At 36.3% G+C, this 22,456-nt stretch overlaps 1 protein-coding gene across 1 annotated transcript in view; it reads left to right on the plus strand.

Annotated features, from left to right (window-relative positions):
• The first annotated feature begins 574 nt into the window (after positions 1-574).
• The window catches only part of LOC113072497 (kinesin-like protein KIF26B), a 30,274-nt gene continuing 8,392 nt past the window's right edge, over positions 575-22,456 (plus strand). The window contains exons 1-2 of the mRNA XM_026245495.1: positions 575-1,296; positions 11,588-11,757. Of these exons, the coding sequence (XP_026101280.1) occupies positions 823-1,296; positions 11,588-11,757 (644 nt within the window). The 5' untranslated portion in view covers positions 575-822. The remainder of the gene's footprint in view (positions 1,297-11,587; positions 11,758-22,456) is intronic.

Consider the following 22,456-nt stretch of genomic DNA (forward strand, 5'->3'; position numbering starts at 1 on the left):
CTCATTTATTTGGATTAAGAGCGCTTAGGGAAAGACAATGGAGGAACCAAGGGTGTATGTTTGTCCTAAGGAAAGTTTAATTGCTCCAAGGTTGCTTGTCAGAAGACTTAATTGAGTTCTCAGTCTCTTCATCAATCAAGATGTTCTTCTAAAATTTCTTTGGAGAAATAAAAGAATATAGATCAGTTAATAAAACAATGTGGTTAGCGTCTTAAATTATTTTGTGTATAACTTTATGTCAACTCATTTGTTTCTTTATTCATTTATTTTAAAAGGATAGTTCAACAAAAAATTTAAATGTACTCACTTTTCATTCTAAACCTGCGACATTCTTTGTTGTGTGGGGAAAAAAAGAAGATATTTTAAACATATTTCCTTTTCTGTACAGTGGAGCTTAGGATCCAGTATTGTTTGGTTCCAAACAATCTTCTTTTGATTTTTCCATGGTTCAGTGATGAACCTTCAACATCCATAGAACTTTTTTTATTGCACAAAAAAGTGCTTTATAGTTGGAAAGAATTTGTTGCACTTCACTGTAAAGAAATGGTTCTTTTAAAAACTGTTCACTGTAAGATTCTTTTGGGGACCAAAAATGGTTCTTCTATGGTATCACTGCAAATACCTTTTTTGGAGCCTTTATTTTTAAGATTGCATGTGAAATAGTTCTCCCTGTTTGTATCTCCATAGGATCCTTCCTTCTCCCTGCTGATCCACGAGAAATTGCAGGTGCCCAACAGCACACGCAAGGCATGGAATGAGCGTGACGGTCGCTGTGACGTGTGTGCCACTCACCTGAGTCAGCTGAAGCAGGAGGCCGTCCATATGGTGCTGAGCCTGGATCAGTGTGATGTATCTCCTGGGTCTCCTCCATCCCTGGCTTCCCTGGTGGGATCCCGTAGTATCCTCCAGGGTCCCACACCACCTCGAGACTGGGCATTCCTCCCTACAGGCTACCATTCCTCTGCCTCTTCTACCGTTTCTGCCACCACCTCCACTTCTACCCCAACAATCACAAATGCCAGCAACGGCGGCAGCTCCCACCACCCAGCCTACCCCAAACACGGACCCAAACCCAACAGTCTTGGGGTGAGCAATGGTGTTGAGAAGAAGAACAACTCACCAGGCCACGCAGGAAAGTCCACAGGACCGCAACAGCCTCATCTATCCAGCAGCCCCAGCAACACTAATGGAACTGTGTTGAGTTCTGTCGCACTCCAAGCTCACCAGTACCTGGACGGCACCTGGACATCTGGACACCTGTCAAGAGCCAATGGCGTCACACTCTATCCTTATCAGGTAGGCATATGTCAAGCCTTATGCATCTATCTGGTGATCTATCCATCTGTCTATCTGTCATTTGCTTGGTCCATCTTTCGTCTGATATCCTTCTGTCTGTATTTTGTTTGTTTGTTTTGTTTATTGTTCTATCTGTCTACTTTTGTCAATAGTTTTTTTCTTTTTTTCTATTGTTCTGTCGGTCTATCTTTCTGACAATCGTTTGTTGTGTCTGTGATTCTATCATTCTTTCTGTCTGTCAGTCCATCTTTCTGTCTATCATTATTTTGTCTTTGTATCTGTCCATCCGTCTGACTGTTTGTCTGTCCATCTATCTATCTATCTACAGTATCTGTCTGTCTGTCCATCCGTCCGTCCATCCGTCCCATCTGTTGTACTGTATATCTATTTTTGATCCTTCTGTCTATCATTCTAAGTGTCTATTGTTCGTTTTTTTATATATCGATAATTTTTTGTCTACAATTCTGTCTGTCATTCTGTGTCTATCTGTCCTTTTGCCTATTGTTCTCTATCTTTCTGCCAATCATTCATTTGTTCATTCTGTCTATTGTTCTATCATTCTGTCTCTCTGTCTGTCTGTCTTTCAATATTTCTGTTTATCATTAATTTGTTCTGTCTGTGAATCTATCTTTCTATCTGTATGTCTGTCTGTCTGTCAGTCGTTATCTTAGTATTGCATCATTATGTTAATAAAATGTCAGTGCATCCTGGAAAGTGCATATGTAGAGTGTTGTAAATCAGTCACTTATGAGGCTCAGTTAGGATGCTGCCTAAAGGTAACTGCTTATGTCGGCAACAGACTTCAAGACAGCTCATTAGTTTTTTGGAACAAAACCTTCACTTTTTTATTCATGGTTGGAGAGTTGACGTCCCTGTGGGGAGAAATGCCACCTGATGTAATGAGGTGCTGTTTGCACATTGTGGTTAATGTTGTAATCTGATGATACAGTCCTTTGGGAAAACTTCTGGAACTAATGTGCATTAGTAATGATTTGAACGGAAGGAATTACATTTTATATAGACTGCACGGAGTCAGGGGAACCCTTTGAGAGAATCAATCTGATTCATTTGTTATGATACAAGCTTAGTTCTTTTGGTCTACTATGTTTGCGGAGACAGAGGAACCTTGGAAGGCGAGTTCATTTAGTTTCTCCCCTCTCTGTAATGGCATGGTATCTTGATTATATCACTGGAGAACAAACAAATCAATTCTGGCAGGCAGATGAGTGACATTCAGTCCACTTGAGACCTAATTCCTAGTTATTTTACTCTCACACTGTAGATCCAAGGTTAGTGTATTTCTACCCGCAAGAGTCAACATATCAAATTTGAACAAGCATTTGAATATGGTCCAAATGAGAGATTTTGGTTTAAGAGGGGCAATTTAGTCTCGGCGTATGTTGTCAGTCTTCAGTCTTAATTGGAAAAGAACTTGCAGCAAACTGAATTGAGGCACTCAGGAGTCTATTTAGTAAAGCCTAAGAGAATTAAGTCACAGCAGGTTGATTTGATCTCATCAGAGAGATGTCTTCTCTGGAGTAGCAGTGGCTTATCAGGGAACATCAGCTGGTTTGGAGTATAAAGGAATGTTGAATAGCACAGAATCAGCTGCTCTGCGGAGTTTCAAATCTTATAAAATAAATTCAGCCATACAAATAGTATTGTTACCTTTAACATGTAATTATTTGCGATTACAATTAAGGATCCCACGATTACGTAAACGATTAAAGCAGCAATAATCATTCACTTATGTCAAGTCCACTTATGTTATTCTGCAAGCTTAAGGTGTTTTTTTATTTTTTTACATGATATCTTAAGGGTTTTTCCCTTTTTATTTAAAGAAGATTCCAATCCAGTGTATAGTTGGCATTAGGCAGTTAGGATGTTTTAGCTTGTTTATTTTCATTAAAAAAATATGTCATGTGTATTTATGCAGAATATGTTGTGATAGTAGGACTCTACTTCAGGCAGCTGTGCATAATTTTAAGTCTGTTTCTCAGTGAGAACTTCCACAAATGCAAACATCTGCAGAATTTGCTTCTAAAATTTGCTTTTGCTCAGAATGCACAGATTTAAGGTGAAGCTTTGCAGTAACTGCAGATTTTGGGAAACCATGAAAGAGTGAACATCACACATACTGTAATGTAATAAAGTAGGACCTTTCCAGTGATTCAATTTATAACATGGACATAATACTAAAACAAATGTTTGGCTGTTATTTGGTACAGAAACACAATCACATATTTATTGTCATACATAGACCTTAACTCACTTAATATTCATATATAAATCCAATAATCTGGACCAAGTGTGGTTTTACATTTTTCTCAGCCTTGAGGAGATATTTTAGAGTTTTTGATGGTGGATTAAATGAACAATTGTCTTTTATATTGGATCCGGTGGATTGTGTTAGTGTATGTGTTTTTGCGAGAAAATGAGAAATCAAGAACAGGTTGGGATTTTAATGCGGCTAGCAGATGAAAAAGCTAATCTGAAATGTTGACATCATGAGTTAATCAGGAGTTAATGGTTGATTTCAAAGCATTTGAAAGTGATAAGTCAATAAGCCATTACATAATATAAAAAATGTGGTCTTAGTATGCATTTGAGAATGTTCTTGAATGTGACTTGTTGAGTCAGAATCTGTTTCTGACACATATTCAAATCCTCTGAAAGGACATTCACTGTAATTGAACATGAACATCTAAGAATTCAAAGGAATACTTTCAGCAATAAATAAATAAATTAATAAAATTCTGTCATCATTTACTGACTGGGTTTGACTTTATTTAGCTAAATACTGGCTTCAAACTTGACCATGATTCCATATTTGATTTACAAGCTTCTCTTCTGAATAATGATATGCTTTTATCATTTTATTTTTTTATTTTTGTATTATTATTATTTTTATTTATAATATGGACAATACATCTGTGAAAAAAATATATATTTATGGCATATATACATTTTTTTATTATGTTAATATTTATTACAATTTAATATATTCACATTTCTAGAAATAATAGAAAAGTTTAATATTTAACATAACTTTTCTAACAGCAAATAATGACTGAACTTTAATTAAGTATATCTATTTGATCAACTATCTAAGGCTAACATTCTGGCTAAGAATCTGGTCTTGAATGTGTCTTTCAGTCAGAGTATTTGATTGGGTCCCAAAAGATTCTCATGGTTGAAGTTTTGGTGGGTCTTATCTTGATTGTGCCAGTGGTTAAACAGTATGGTTGAACAAGGAAGTCATTTAGGCTGTAGATGGGGCACACCCTTCACCTCACTCTAATCACGTTTTCTTTTAGACACTCGTTCTCTCTGGATTGGGTTTTTCAGCTCTATCTTGTTCTGTCTGTTCTTTTCCTCCTTGAGCTAAGCTCTGTATCTCCTTCTCCATCTCAATGAGTCTTTTGTGACTCCTCTGCTTTTCACTTATGTTTACTTTGGCTAAGATCTGTTTTATTTTCTGTATCTCTCCCCCTTTCGCGCTCTTTCATTGCCCAGGGGGCTGGTTTTTGTGCACAGGAAGCCGTTAAGCTTGTTTTGGAGAGTCACTCCGATGGTGACAATTAGGACTTTGTTATAAAAACAGTTTGTGTGCCACACACAGAGCTCTTACATTACATTTGGACTTTGTCTTATCCCTTATAAAATCTCCTCAAGTAGGGCTCTTTTCTAAAACCCACATCCCTTTCTCTGGAGGAGGAATGTGGCTCCGACCCAACGGACACTTACAGCTTGTGCCCATGTCTACATCACAGGCCCATTTAAAGGCATGATGGGGCAACTTCGGTCATGAATATGTTTTATATAAACTGTTGAATCTGTGTTTATTATTTCAAGAGAAAAGTCCCTCAGTTAACTGGTTCCTTGACTGGGGTTTATTTTACGGGCAGAGAGCATCTGTAAGGCATAGGGGGTCTCCTTTGCTCTGTCACGAGCTATTAAATGTATTCATTCAAAGATTCTCTCAACTTCATAGATTGTACACAAAATGAATACAAATTTATAAATTTACAAATTTAAATCAGTTGTGTCAATTGAGGTTGTATTCTACATCTAATGTTGTTTAATTAATGTTTATTGCATTATTTCAGTATCATGTGTGTAACTATGATGGTGTTTAGCATTTGTTTGAATGACTCTATGCACATTATATAAAGTATTTCCCTCCTCAGCTTGTGGGATAGCTGCATGTTTGCAATGAGCTTTCATTATGTGAATTTCTGATCACCACCTGTTTTTGGTGGTTGTCAGTGTATTTCATTGGTACAAAAGAGATAATAGTACTTTAATAGGTGGGTATATTACTGTAACAATAAATCAATTATTTATTTATTTATATTTTTTTACTGTGAATTTAAGTCTGTAAAACCTAAAATGTTGATACCATACCACAATTATGTTTATGGTAAAGTTCTGTCAACCACAGCTGCCAGTATTTTAGCGTAAGTGTTACTGATTTTTTTTTTTTACAGTGTAGCAAACATGATGCACAATTGGGGTGTAGAATAAAAATGAATTCAATTTCAAATAAATGTGTAAGTCTTATTTTTAAATAGAAAATTTTAAATGGTCACTTGACAAAGCCTTGTTTGAAAATGTTAAAAAAGTGATTGTTTGATGGATAGACGAATGAATAGACAAATAGAAAGATGGATGGGTGGATGGATGGATGGATGGATAGATGGATGGATGGATGGATGGATGGATGGATGGATGGACAGATGAAGAGTTGAATAGAAAGATGGAGGGATGGATGGATAGAAAAATGTGGATGGATGGATGGGCAGATTGATAGATTAATTGATTGACTGATAGACAGATTAGTAAAATGTTGAATGAGTAGAAAGATGGACAATGGATGGAAGGATGGATGAATAGAAAGAGTCAGAAGGATAGATGGAAGTACAGATCTACAGATGAATTGATTGACTGATAGACAGATGAATCGATGAAAAGAAACCTGGATGGATGGATGGGCAGAAAGATTGATTGATGGATAAATAGATGAATAGAAAGATGGATGATGGATAGAAGGATGGATGAATAAAAAGAGTCAGAAGGATGGGTGGATGAATGGATGGATGGGCAGATTTGATTGATGGAAGAATAGATGGATGGATGATAAATAAAAAAATAGATGGTGGATGGATGGATGGACAGATAGATTGATGGACAGATGAATAGTTGAATAGAAAGATGGAGGGATGGATGGATAGAAAGATGATAGATGGATGGATGGGTGGATGGACAGATTAATTGATTGACTGATAGACAGATGAATAGATGAATTGAAAGTTGGATGGATGGATGGGCAGATAGCTTGATTGATGGGTGAATAGATTAATAGAAAGATTGACAATAGATGGAAGGATGGATGAATAGAAAGAGTCAGAAGGATGGGTGGATGAATGGGCAGATTTGAATGATGGAAGAATATATTAATAGAAAGATGGACGATGAATAGACGAATACAAAGATGGATGGATGATAAATAGAAAGATAGTTGGGTGGATGGATGGATGGATGGACGGATGGATACAAAGATGGGTGAGCTGATGGATAGACAAATAGAAAGAGATGGATGGACAGGTGGACGGATGGTCGGTAGGTTGGTCAAAATACATCTTTCGATTGACTAATGAATCAATCAATCAATCAATCAATCAATCAATCAATTAATCAATTAATCAATTGATATATGGATTTTTAATTTGCTGAGTTGAGCTTCTTTGAGTTGCAGTTCAGTAAATTCCTTTTCCTTCATTCAAACTCCTTTTTAGATTCCTGTGGCCATCCAAATTTCCATTTTTCATATTCACACTAACTACTGTACTAAGATACTTGCTGTATTTTTTATACTGTACCTCAGTGAAAAACATGTATCATTCATTTTTAGCATACTCCACGGTTTTCTTTCTTTCTTCAGCTTATCTCCAGTGTGCTATTCCTATCCAGGACTGTAAGTCCAGTTTTCCATCCCATCTGAATTGAGAAGTGAATGTGAACTGTCACAGACAGATATAGAGAGCGCTCAAGGGATGGTGAAGAATAGTTAACATATCCAGGAGAGGAGTATCCCGGCAGTACAGTGTGTTCCGGCTTTAATTATGATGAATGAGGAAGTCTGTTCTTGTGGGTGTGCAGAGGGCCGCTGGGGAACAGGGTGGAAAGAAACCTCTTTTTAGATCCTTCCATTCCTCTCTTGGGTATTTCTGCTGCATCAGGAAATTTCCATTGTTAGAAATGTTCTCTACCTTCCCCATCCATCACACCTGCACTTGGCCCCCGGTCTCATGCAAACCTGGAGCCATTGTAGTCACACAGCGGGGCCGGCCTGCTGTTGATACACATGAAATGAGACATCCATAAAATTACAAGAACTGGATATTGATTTTACACACGCACAGGAACGTACTGGGCAATCTGTCACCTGTGGTGAAGTTGCTATAATTGTCCTCATAGCATTCTAATATGCTTGAATAAATCACTAGAATTATATTTTTCTGCAATATTGTTTATTCCAAAGTATTCGAAAGTGGAAAAGCAATAAGCCATTACATAACATAGAAAATGTGATCTCAGTATGAATTTGACAATGTCCTTGAATGTGACTTGTTGAATATGAATTTGACTTGAATGTAACTAAACTCTTTTTAGTATTTGCAATATGCAGTATAACATATATGTAGAACCTTTAAGTTCAACTTTGAACCTTTTTGATAGCTAGAAGTTCATTTTTGCACTTAAAGTTTCTTTTTTTGAACTCTAAAGGTTGAAAGGTTCAAAAGAGTATACTAAGACACTATATATCACATTCATCTTCGCAAGAATTACATTTAATAAAATACAGTATCCACTCTTGATAATCTGCATCTCTTTTTATATTATTTTTATAATTTAATAGCATATATTTAACATGCATTGTTCCTAAACTGATATGTTTATTATATATATATATATATATATATATATATATATATATATATATATATATATATATATATATATTTTATGAATGATTTTGTTTATTAATTACTAGACAGTTGTAAATGTAAAAATGTATAAATGTATAACCTACATGAGATAGCTTATTATAGATAGATTATTTATGTTCTTATACCTGTATATATATATAAAAAAAAAACTTTACAGTGCATTATGTGTAAGTGAAGAACTTGGACAGAAGACTTACAATACAGCCAGCTATCTGTTGATCTTATAACCTTTATCTGGCTGATTTCAGCAATGCTAAGACTTTTAATTTAGCTTTACAAAGCCATTTGGACTAGCAAAAGGAGTATGAAGGTCAAAGTCAATGTCAGGCAAGGGATGGATAGATGGATAGGAGGAATTACATTTGGGCAAACAAAGGGCTACTATCAGACAGAGGACAGAGAGGAGAAGTAAGTAAGGGAGGATAATGGATGGAGAGATGATGGGAGGATGGGCGGAGAGGTGCAATCTGTGCAGTTGGCACTGCTGGTATTTAATGCTCCTATCTTTTCATTCCTGCACAACAGATGGCAAATCAGCCGTGGTTCCCAAATGATCTGACTGGCTGTGAGCAGGGCTGAGTCATTTCAATGCTGCCGTGGGGATAGAATTGCCATTTAGCTCATGGAAAATCATTAATTGAAGTTTTTTTTTCTTAAAGTCCAATGTTTGTAAACTTTTATAGCATTCTTTGGTTGTATTTTTTATTTTTGAGAATTAAACATGTTGTTTTTGTAATTCTACTAGAAATAGTTCACCAAAAAATGAAAATTTGCTAAAATACTCACCCTAAGGCCATCCAAGATGTAGATGAGCTTCTTCATCACAACAGATTTGGAGAAATTCAGCATTACATCAGTTGCTCACCAATGGCTCCTCTGCAGTGAATGGGTGCCGTCAGAATGAGAGTCTAAACAGCTGATAAAAACATCACAATAATCCACAAGTAATCCACACCACTGTCCATTGTTTAACATCTTGTGAAGTGAAAAGCAGTGTAAGAAACAAATTTAGCACATTTTTATTTTTGTGTGAACTGTTTCTTTAAAACTTCTAAATGATCTGTTATGATTGATTGTTTCTGAACTCTTAATGGGCTTATAAATGTTTTTTTGTGGCTTAGTTTCTATAATTCTTCTGGCTTGTCTTGGGGAGGGAGATTTGAGTGATCAGAATAGACAGAATTAAATAATGATTATTATATCATCAGGTCACCGTTTGACAAGTGTTCACCAAATGAGCAGGATTTAGCTTTATGTGGTAGCTTAATCCATTCATTAATAAGGGATAAGAGCTTTTTAATATTTCTCATATTGCCCTCTGTACTAAGCCTTCTAGATTGACCCGTTCTTCACTATGTAGTAGGATAATATTTTTTAGCAATGACCACTGTTATATAAATCTATATTACTGATTATTTGTTGGCAAATGATCAATACTGCGTGTTATTCCCATGACATTTCATTCCATACGTTTAACTCCAACAGTTGTCAAATGCGAATACACCTACTGTAAATCCGGTGCTCAGTCACATGGATGTCTGCCCAGACCAATGCAGCGTTAAGGAACTGTAGCGAGTGCAGACGCTGCTAAATATACCTGTCAGTCATGTGCTATCACAGAGTATTTTAAAACAGCTATGCATTTTGCCATCATACCTGCAGCCAGACTGAAATAACACATGCAAGGCTGTGAAGACACCATGAGCCTTTGGCTGTGAACAGCTCAGTTTAGACTCACTTATTCTCTGAGGTGTGAAAGTCACCGTTGGCACTGATTGGCCTGTTTGCTGATGCAGTGCGGCAAAGCATCTTTAATTTGATGAGATATGTTGTGCAGAAACAAATCACAGTTTTTCTTCAACTTCTGCCCACCTTTATGTTCCATTGGTTCATATTAATTACAATTACAATCAAAAAATAATGATAATGTAATTTATAATAGAAACTAGACTATTATGTCATGTTTTTATCAAGCTGTGATTGTAATTATGTAACAGTTATGTATGTTATATATTGAGGATGCATAGCTGTGAAATTAGCCTTAGCAAAACAAAGGACATATTATTTAAAATGCTTAAAATGTAATTTCAGTTACATTAAAAATGCAGTTTTAATGAGTATGTGTATACATACATACATATTTACATGCATGTGTGTGTGTGTGTGTGTGTGTGTGTGACCCTGGACCACAAAAGCAGTTTTTCACATTTTTCAAAATTGTGATTTATACTGTACATCATCTGAAAGCTGAATAAATAAGATTTTCATCTATGTATGGTTTGCTAGGATATTTGGCCGAGATACAACTATTTGAATATCTGGAAATGCGAGGGTGCAAAAAAATCTAAATATTGAGAAAATCACCTTTAAAGTTGTCAAAATAAAGTTCTTAGCAATGCACATTATAATCCAAAATTTAATGTTTATATATTTACAGTAGGAAATTTACAAAATATTTTCATGGACAATGATTTTTACTCTAATGATACCCTAATTATTTTTGGCATAAAAGAAAAATCTATAATTTTGACCCATGCAATTTGGCTATTGCTACAAATATACCCAAGCAACTTAAGACACACACACACACAAACATACACACGTACATAGATGACCAAATTGTGTTGTGATGCATGTATGTCCAATGCTGAACATTTTTTAGCAACAAATGTACAGATCAGGATTCTCTCACTGTGCATCCAAGCTTATCTGGGTGATACTTTACTATATCTGTGAAGCATTCTGGGTAAACACAAAGAGGATGGCTGGTTCACTGTACAGCACAGCTCATCCGCCTCAAGAACACACGTGTCCTTATTTGGGGCGAAACGACAAACCCCGGCCCACAGCAACAGCAGTGCCCTCACCATCTATTTACAGTCGGTGCAGGGGAGGGTGTCAGGATTATTTCCAAATCTCCCCGAGTAGGTCTGGCTGAATGCTTGTTTAAGAAAGCCAGCCATGCCATGGGCCCTTCATAGCACAATTATCAGGGCTGTTTCTCATGACTCACGTCTAAGCTGAGTTGTTTATCTGAAGGCCTGGCAGAATCTTTGCTGCGTGACCCGGGACGCTTTCCAGAGACGCTGCTGTAGTTCAAACACAAATAGAATGAGTTTTCACCCCTTTTCCCATGCATAACAGGGAAAATGGGAGCCATGGGGGACATAAAACATGAGCTATACTGCATTTGTTTACCTGTAAATAGAGCCATTTGCTCTTGTATAGTTGGCTGTTTTGCAGATTGTTTTTTAATACCCATGTTTACTTGCATACAGATCTCTCAGATGGTGTCAGAAGGCAACCAGGAGGGTCTTAATGAAGCCGCGCTCAACCGCTACAACGCTGATCGGCCCAATGCATACAGCAGCCCAGCCGCCCCACCTCCTGCCCCAGTCACCACAGCGCCCTCCAGTGGCACCTCCGCTGCTGCATCCTTCTTTGCCAGGTGAGATTCTGGGTTTTATGTCACTCATCCTCACTATGTCGCAGGTGGGTGATTTATTGAATTTGATCTACTAAAATGGATCCTTCCTAATATAAGAGACCGCACTCTTAAGAAATGACAGCTTTTATTGAACAAGCTGCCCTTCTGCAGCATTTTGCAACTTGGACTGAATATCTGATGATATCTGCAGCCAGCATTACAACTCTGTCTGTCATTTCACAGTCATACAGGGGGTGTAAGGAATTCGGGGTCAAACACTGAGAGTGTTGGCACATCCTTTCGAGTTTGATCCTTCATTCGCACTCGCCGTCACAGCTGTCTGTTGTCAACAGGACGATTCTCACACATATGCAAACATACTTGCACAAATGCACAGGCACTTTAATGGTATCGTATGAGATGCTCTGATCACCAGGTGACTTTTTCCCATAGCTGTCTCTCTGTAAAGAATCATCCAATCTATTGTGAATCATTTGCTGTTAAGATTGTGTATACTGTCTTTCGAAACAGGTTTTATGTCATACTGTACTATTGGAAAGATGTCCTCTCCTCTGTCAAGTGATTCGTGCTCTGGTCTGTGTCGCCCGGTGGGACTGTGGGAGGGGGGGGGGTATAGATCATGGGCTTTTATCAGAGCTGGAGTCGAGGAGGAAAGTGCTGTGAGATAGCGGAAAATGAATGGCTCATGTGAAACCTCAAAACATCTCTAATAAATCACTCTTTCTACAGCAGCAGGATTTTATGAATTTATTAGAATCAGAGGGCTACAGCTGTGATGGCACTGTGATTTTATCTTCCTCTCCTCCATCTTATTCTTTGTGCCCACTGCTTAGATGACAGGCCAAAATACAAGGTAGGAATCCTGCCTTTCCGTTAGAGCAAAGCAGGGTTTGGGTTTGATATGAAGGTAAGTAAAGAAAATTTAAGGACAAAATTGAAGGAAGCACATGATTGTAAGTTCTGTTGTTAAAAATCATAGTTCAACAATTTGGTTGGAAGTATAGCTCTCGACCTGGTAGTTTCTGGTTATTATGATATATAGTTTAATATGCTCTTGAGTAACATAAGCAGGCTAACATGCAGTAAAATCTATGTCTTTCATTACATATACAAATTTAATTATACTGTATATGCTTTAGTGTAAAGAGAATTAAAACTTTGCATAACTAGCAGAAGTTATTTCTCTATTATATGTGCGACACCATTCAAACGATGTTCAACGGTTAATACAGTTTGGGAAATAGCTGTGATTAGCTTAATTTCTCCAACAGTGCCTACACTATGGTGGTCAAGCAGTGAATTACATAGCTGTACAGGAAAAGCAGGACTTTAACAGGTGGACAGCAAGTGAAAGCACCGTGATGCAACACTGAAGAAATATCCAGGCGAAATCCTTTCACGCGCTCTGTCTGAGAACAAACCCTCAGCGTGTTTCTAAACGGAGACTTTAACATGGCTTTGAGGTCTCGCTTATCTTCCTGTCACAATCTCAAACCTCTGCGGTTTGATTCGTTGTCCTCAGGTCAGAGGAAGGAAAACCCTTTCGGAAGTCAAGATAGTGTGAAAGTAGTGCTAACCTCAACTTCAACTTTAGCAGGAGACACATCTCCCTTTGAGATGTCATTCAGCTGAAATAAGATACTAATCTAGCCTACTTAAAAATTCAGACATGGCACTAGTTGATAAGAGAAAAGTGAGCTAGTGAGCTAGAAGTTGTGTGAGTACAGTAAAAACAAAATAATCTTGGTTTACATTCTTAAAATAAGATGTATTGGGGTAACACTTTACAATCAGGTTCATTAGTTAACATTAGTTACTGTAGTTAACATGTAATACACATGAATAATACTTCTACAGCATTAATTAATCTTAGCTATTGTTAATTTTATAATTTACTAATGCATTAAAGTTGTGCTTGTTAACATTAGTTAATGCACTGTGAATTAACATGAACTAACAATGAACAACTTTATGTTCATTATCAAATAACATTAATAAAGATGAATAAATACTTTAATAAATTTACTGTTTATGGTTTGTCCATGTTAGTTAATACATTAACTTTATCTAATGGAAACTTATTGTAAAGTGATGGAGATCAAGTATCAGATTTTTGAGAGATTCCTCCAGCCTCCTGATAGGCTGTTTAAATTACTTCAGTTGTCTGTTGATGATGATGGCTGTTGATTGGATGGTTGTTTTATCCAATTAGCTCACTGACAGGTGCCTGGAAACATGATTAATATCCTGCTCAAATGCTAATGTCATTCCATTTATAGTTCTGTTTGTCCATTATTTTGTTTTACCCGTCTATCAAATGTGTCAGTGTACAAAAAGCATTTACAGTAGAAACCATTTGGCAGCACCTCTGAGATGTGGGGGGTTTACATGAGGGATAAACAATCATGATTGATGACATTTTGCCTCATCTGTAGAATGAATTCTTATTCCGCTTGTGTGCTCTTAATCCCTCTGAGGGTACTTATTGTGGATGTATTGCTCAAACACTGTAAATATTTCTTTAATATCCAGATCACAGGGAGGTTAAGAGGCTTCCAATGTGATTTACCAGCCTCATATCACCCATTCTGGAGGATGTACTAGATCTGTGCTTCTCAACTGGTGTGCTAGACAAAACAATATTGAATGCAAATAATTATATGCAGCTATAGTTTTAATTATGCATAATTTGGAATATAAATATATATATAAAATATAAAAAAACAATAGCTACTGAAAACACAACAATATGACTAAAACTTGACAAAAAAAGTCTGTAAAAAAAAAAAAAAAAAAAAATTATATATATATATATATATATATATATATATATATATATATATATATATATATATATATATATATATATATGAGAAAAATCTGCTCAGATATGTTACTGTACTAGATCCTAGATTATATCATTTTTAACACATTAAATACTCCTGCCATGCTTCTTGTGTTGCTATTGATTATGCATTTTCCACATGTGTCTGCTGCTCGTTTCTTCTTTCATAGCATTGAGAGGATAAGGAGAAAGTGTGCCGTGTGATTTATAACTGTCGTGCCCTCATGTAGCAGACAATGTCAACCATCCTTCGGCAGTAAAGAAGGAAGGTTGTAAATTTCAGCCAAAGGTGCAGGTTTACATGAAAGACAGCCCTCTTTTGTGTTTATATGTGTCTTGGCCTGTTGTTTGACAGGTAAAGACTATCCTGCCAAAGGGTGTGTGCGTGTGTACACCTGGCACACATTTTTCTCTTTGTTTGAAACAGGACAGTTTCACACCCCTTGCACTTTTTCCCTGGCCTCACTCTGTGCACCAGAAAATTTACAGACGTCGTAACATGCCTTCTTGAGAAAGTGCTTTGCTTTATGGGACAGGTGTCATGACCTGACCATCCGGATGTGTTCAGTTAAAGATGTGGCAGGGCTGTCAAACTCAACTGCACATCTGTAATTTACACGCCGTCTTTCCAGAAACCAAGAAACACATTGTGTTCATCTTTTGATATGTGCATCAGATTCTCTCTCTCCCTCTCTTTGATTTTCTATCATAATCTATTATATATATATATATATATATCAGTGCTGTATTAAATAAAATAAAAAAAACATTTATAATTAACATTTACCAAAAATTATTACAAGCAAAGTCACAGCAAGAACCTTTGTGCGTCTGTAAGCAACTATTGGTGATTTATTCCTAAATGAATCTGTTTTTGAATCGAATGAATCGTTGGGGTGAATGATGGTTTTGTTGCTGAATGAATCACTTGTTTCAGAGTCTTTCTGTTTTAGAGTGCCATTTTTAGACTTGTACTCTTATTCACTTACAGCTTGTTTTCTTTTTCTTTTTATTTCTTTTAAGAAACTAACACTAGCTTCTCAATTTTTTTTTTGTATTCTGTTTGTTTTATTTTTTATTTATTATACAGTAAACAAATGCAAAAAAAGGCCTCTAACCCTAGCATGCTCTATCCTTTCCTATTCTATCTTTTTATTTTATTTATTATATGATTTAAAAAACCTTGCCAGGTGTACTGCATTAAGCTAACTGACTGAAATGTGTTATAACATTTGCATATCATTGCTTTTTTGTTGATTTTGATTGCTTCCACTGTCTTCATTTTTAAGTCACTTTGTCTAAAAGCTTCTGCTAAATAACTTGGATTTACTAAAGCTGTGTTGACTCCATCAGCTCTAGTCTGTGAGTTGCTGCCTGCTGTTGACACACAGCTGATTTTACTGCTGCTGCTATCTGCCTGAGTGAGAGACTCTCGCGCAACCATGCCTGACTTTTCAACATCCCTTCCTCTTCTTTCCTCGGCTTCACTCAGGCAAGCCACATTGATGTGGCTCTCATTTGTTCTGCCAATACCCCTGATCCCTGGTCTCAGCCACTGCACCTAAGTATAGGACACACTGACCTAAAATGGTGCAGTGGGCAGCCCATATGGAAGTGTTCTTTTAATGTTTTTGTAGCGGAAAAAAGCCTTTCTGTGTTGTAGTTTCTTATCTAGAGCTCTGGCGGTGTCTGCTCTGTATCACAGTCTCCGTGTTTTCCCATACGGATCTTTATCTGTCACTATATTAGTAATCATTCATCCCATTGTTTAAAGTGGGATTACGCAGGGATGTGAACTCTATATTCCAAGATTTGCTTGTGGTATCCCAATTTTTCACACTCCTTAAGAAGGCTCCTGTGCCATAAAGTGACCTGAAGAGCATTCAGAAGTCATGTAGCCTTATCAGCTAGATCTATTTCTAGATCTGCCCCGGCACACTCAGTTATGGTGTCCCAGGTGTGCTGGCACAGGAATGGGTCTCTCCCATGCAGAAGGTAAATCGACATCTCAGCAATGGCTCAGTTTGAGTACAGGTCTCTCTCTATCCATTTGCTTCTCTTGCTCCCTCACAGCCCTGCTGTAACCCCATCTAAACACCCTCCTAAAGTCTACTGCTGCTGTTTCTGCTGCTGCTGTATGGTTATTTGTGGTTGGTAGTTTAAAAAAAATGTCCACCAATTTTACTATATATACATTTGTGATTAATCTAATATTTTTTATATTATTAAGGGAACAAAACAACATGTGTGTACTTAGTGGAATATCAGGAATATATATATTTTATGTTATCTATCATTTATTTATTTATTTATGTATTTATTTTCTTGCTTGCCTAAAATGCATGTTTAGATATTTTTCATGTCGGTATTTGTTTCATTTATTTCAAAATTATACTTCTGAATTAGATTACAAAGATAAACAATTATTTATTTATGCATTTATTTATTTATTTGTTTGTTTGTATATTTCCCTGTCTGCAAAGCCTGTTTAAAAAATGTAATGTCAATATTTGCATTTACAAATAAATATGGAGTCACATTTTTATTTTCATTTTTATTTCTATTTATGAAATTGGAAAAGAGAAACATTTATCAATTTATTGCCTAAATAAATAAAATAAATGCCTAGATTTCTTTGCCTGGCTAAAATACCATATTTTTTTAACCTGTTTTAAATAATAATATTATTTTTAATAGTGTGTGTGTGTGTTATCGAATACACACACACACACACACACACACATGAACCTTTTTATTTTAATTATATTTATGAGCTTGCATATTATAGATTACAATTAGAATAGATTACAAAGATGAATATTCAGGCATTTATTTGTTTATTTACTAAATAAATTACTACATTTGCCTGCCTGCATAAAGTGCCTGCTAAAATTTCCCTTCAGAACAGCCTTATATTTAAAAAAAAAAATAATTTACTGTTCATTTCTAATAGTCACATTCTCATTTTCCCCCGAAGAAGCAACTTTAATAAGAAACAGATTTCTGCTCCTTTCACTGTGCTACAGATGGTTTGTGTGTGAACGAATGAAGGTGGGGTGCGGGGAACATACCCCAGAGATGATATAATGCGAGTAGCCATGCAGAACCACTGCCACTGTCACTATGTGCAGCGTGTGTCGATTCCTTCATTAACTCTCCCCTGCCTCCATCTCCGGTGAGTTAAAGTGCCACCCCCCTCGACCTGTACCTTGCAGCGATCCACCTCAACAAGCTCCACAAGCAGATTCACCTCAGAAACCCCTTACATCAGCACTGACCCCTCCATCACGGGACTAACCCCCTCCTCTGCAGCCGTCTGTCCCCCCGCATGCTGGAATGATGGATCGAACTGCCGAACCACTGGAGCTGCGGGTGTGAGGAGAGTAAGAGCTTTCATTAGTGTCCCTGTAAAGAGCCCAACCTGATTTATTCCATAAATATTCCACCCCGGGGTATGTATTCAAAACAGCCTTGTTTGGCATGTGCATATATATATATATATATATATATATATATATATATATATATATATACAGTACAGACCAAAAGTTTGGACACACCTTCTCATTGAAAGAGTTTTTCTTTATTTCCATGACTATGAAAATTGTAGATTCACACTAAAACTGCATAGCAACATGTTAAAAACATTTAGAACACCTTAACAACCATATAGCAACATCCTGACAATCTCTCAGAACACCGTAGAAACCACAAAACAATAAACTAAAGTAACAACATAGCAATGCCCTGACATCCACTCAGAACACCTTGCAACCACATATACAGCAACATCCTGGCATTCATCCAGAAGAACACTCTAGCAACCACATAACAACATACTGAAATAACATTCAGAATGCTTTAGGAGTCACATAACAACACTTTGCCACGCACGTATTAAAACACTGGCAACCAGCTAAACCCTTAGCAACACCCTAGCAACTGTACAAACATGTTAAAAACACGACTGCATAGCCATGTTAATACACTCTAAACACCCTAGTAACCACATAGTAACAACCAAAAGAAATCCCAAAGAACCTAAACAATTTTGTGTATGTTTTTAGTCATATGTAATGCATGTTCTAATGGAATTCTGAATTTTAAAAGCAAGTGAATAAAAACTCACAGGGAATAACAGCCCAGAGTTTGTTATGTATACAGTGATCTGTTTCAAAGCTAGAATTATGATGACGACTCTGAGCTGCAAGCGATGGACTTTATCCCTTTTTCTTTCTAATGTCTCTTTCTCGTTCTCTTTCCATTCATCTGGTTTAAAAGGAGGGAGGGGCTGCTTAAAATTCAGAGCAATTAACTCCTGATCCCATCCATTTAGCTCTGAGAGGATGTGAACAATCACTTAAAGAGCGTCACAGAGCAGTGACAAGTGGACGTCAGGCCTTGTAATGACCCCGACATAAATGATAAATGCAGGCTAGGGCGAGAGAGGATTATGAGCTCTTCCTGCTCCATAACCACCAGAGGCATTGCGTTGAACACAGACATCCAACCTGATATTCAATCTAATGGTCATTTGGAGTTTCATTTGGCTGATTTTTAATCTTTTACTGTACATTTAGTCCCAAACTGGAATATTTGTTCGCATTCCCTCAATGCACTACTAAATTTGATGATTTGGTCTTGTGTTAGCATTGATTTCGCTATGGAGGACAATTAGGAAATGGTTCTATGATAAACTGATATGATTTGACTCACCAGGCCGGTTAAACGCACGTCAGGACCTTGAGTGATCGTGGTGAGTCACTGTCTAACAAGCTATGGCCAATTGACATGCTTAAGCACAGAGGTTAATAATATAACAGCCCCGGAGTCAGCCATTGATGACAACCGCAATAATTCTGATGATAATTATGGTAATTACCATCAGCATTATCACTCAGAGGCATGAAATTGACCTCTAGAGATCAGTGGAGCTCTGGATGGATTTGAAATAAGAGCCTGCAAGCCCTCTTTCCATTCACTGATCTAATTAAATGTAAATTGAGGGTGAGTCTGCCTACAATTCCCACAATTCCATTTCACTGTTAGTGGCTACTATAGCAGGTTTATTTGCATAAAGGGAGGCACAGCAAAAATCTAGATCTATCTATCTATCTTATACTTTTACTTTTACACTATTATACTTAAATATTAATATATTATTATTTATATATTATATTATTATATAAATCCTGTTATACTTTGAATTTGGTTATCATATCCATCAGATCCCTTGCTGAATTCTTACATTTGTCCTTTAATATCTGAGTCACATGCATGCCCATCAGTCTGTCTCTTTGTCAGCTGTTAACTAGCATCACCATAGTAACAGCACATTCAGTACTTGTGTGTTCCTCAATCTGCAGTCAGCAGTTAGCCTTCAGGGGGCTCAGCTCACCTCAGCACCACTTGGCTATGTGTTTTATATCTTGTTTGTTGACTAAAAAATGTTCAGATTCCACACACAATAAATCATATACTCTAACATGTCTTGATTTATAATAATAAATATATTATTTAGAATAAATCATATTATAATTCCAGAAATATATATATATATATATATATATATATATATATATATAAAATTTAAATGTAAAATGAACATATTAATTATAAATTACATATATGAATAAATATATATTTTATAATAAATATATTATAATGCTAAATTAGCTAATTATGTTTTTTTATTAAATATTATTTTAATAATATTCTGAATATTTATTTATAATATTTATTATTAATTTTTTTATAGATACACAAATAAATTATAATTTACCTACAAAAATAGTTGTGTATAGTACGAGTCGACCAGCATTTTTTAAGAATGTAAACAAGTTGTTACAGCATGTCGTTATACATATTCTTTTATATATTTTTTTTATAATTAAAATATGTGACCCTGTTCAATAATTAGACTGACCAGGCTGTTTCTTAGGCCTTCCAATCCATGGTTTTCCAAATGCTGACTCACAGCATTCTGTTTCAAAGTGCTCTATTTTTGCTTAAGCACTCTCAGCCTCTGTGGTTTGACTGATGATCCAGTGAAGAAGCAGCTTCATCTCTTGAGCTTGACTGTCTGGGAGAACCTTATCTGCAGAAACAGACCCAGAGTCCCATACAGCTCCACAGGTCAGAGTTTCCAGGATTTATATACAGGTCCAGCTCCTCTGGTTATGCTCTATTTTAGCATCTTCATCCTCTTGACAGTTCTTCACATATCTGTAGACTCTTGCTCTCTTATATGAGAGTGGAAAATAATTACAAAATGCAATCACATGCAAGAATCATGCACAGATATGTAAAGTCTCCATGTCTCCATGTCAAAGTCTCCAAAAAAACCTTTAGAAATGAATAACTATGTTTTTCACCAGAATAATGGGTTTATTTTCTGAAAGTAATACAGCAGTAAAGCCAGTGATGAGAGAGCTATAAGAAAAAAAATCACTTGATATTTAAAACTAGGTTTGAAAAATGTCATTTCTCATTGGATTGCTAATGCGGGCTGACTTTAGACCCCAAAATAAATTCTTCTCAGCCCAGTCAATTAATTCATTATGGCTCATTAGTAACTAAAGTAAATAGCTTAATTAGCGTCAACATCAGAGAACCGTGGCATCGTTTGGCAATGGGGTTGTGCAGAAAGCACAAGATAGTGTCAGTCAAGCTTATTAATTGAGTGAGGCTTTTAATTAGAATGCTGGGGCCAGAGTTCTGCTCATTTAAATATGAATAACCACTGCTAGTTCTGTTTGCTACAGTGCTGTGTCATAATTCACATACTATCAGTACTAAACCATAAAGATAAGTATTAGAGCATTCCAAATTTTAATACTCTAGAATATGCTAGTTGTCCAAATGATATGTTTCTTGAGTTCTTGCATTTGTGTATGTTTTACTTGCTAATTTTGCCCAAAATTTTATTATTATTATTATTATTCAATAAAAAGATTAATAAAGGTCTTGCTGACCTCAAACTTTTGAACATTTTATGTGTCAATCTAAATATGTCCATATCGTCAAAAATATACCAAAAAGTATTACATTAATACCCAATGTATTTTCTGTTTGGAAAAGCTGTGATGTTTACATATTTGAAGCATATATGTGAATTATGAGCTGCTAACATACACAAGCTAAAACAGTGCATGATATGGAGGTTTATGATATAAATACAACTTTATGCCATGATATTATGTCCTAATAAATATTGCCACATGTTGAATTTGGTATAGCGTACTTCTCTTAGTATTTTTGTCGTACAAAAATAGTGTGCTAGTATGCTTATTTACACACTTTCCTATTACTAACAAAGTATGCTTAAATGCATAGTACAAGTAAGCAAAGTCCTTAAGTCCCATTTTCCATCCACTAAGACCATGAACCAGTTCTAAATGCTTTAGCTATGTGAGACTCAAATAAGCACAAATAAGCTGCTATATATATATATATATATAGCATTATTCAAGCGAATCCCCTTTAATCTACACCATGTGGATAAAACGCTGACTAATTAGAAGTGATATGCAACAGTTGTATGTTATGTTAAAGCTCTAGGGTTGTGTGCTATAGCAGTGGGAGGGCTGTGGCCTTCCTCTTTCATGCTCGATGTTTGAGGCTGAATCTCAATGCAGCGGCTCAGCAGCTGTGGATCGGAGCAGGATATATGAAAAGTGACAGGGAAATTAGACGACAGGCCCTCTTGACACAAAGCATCACCAGAACACGACTGCAGGGTAAAACAGGCTGCAGGCTTTTCTTTCTTCCAGCACTGCAGGAGTGAAACGGCTTCACCCAGTCCTTTGTGTTTGAGGAGATGAAGGTTGTTTTAAGGATAATCTTTGGCCATAG

The sequence above is a fragment of the Carassius auratus genome, unplaced genomic scaffold (assembly GCF_003368295.1).
Source record: "Carassius auratus strain Wakin unplaced genomic scaffold, ASM336829v1 scaf_tig00009219, whole genome shotgun sequence".
In the NCBI taxonomy this organism is placed as follows: Eukaryota; Metazoa; Chordata; class Actinopteri; order Cypriniformes; family Cyprinidae; genus Carassius; species Carassius auratus.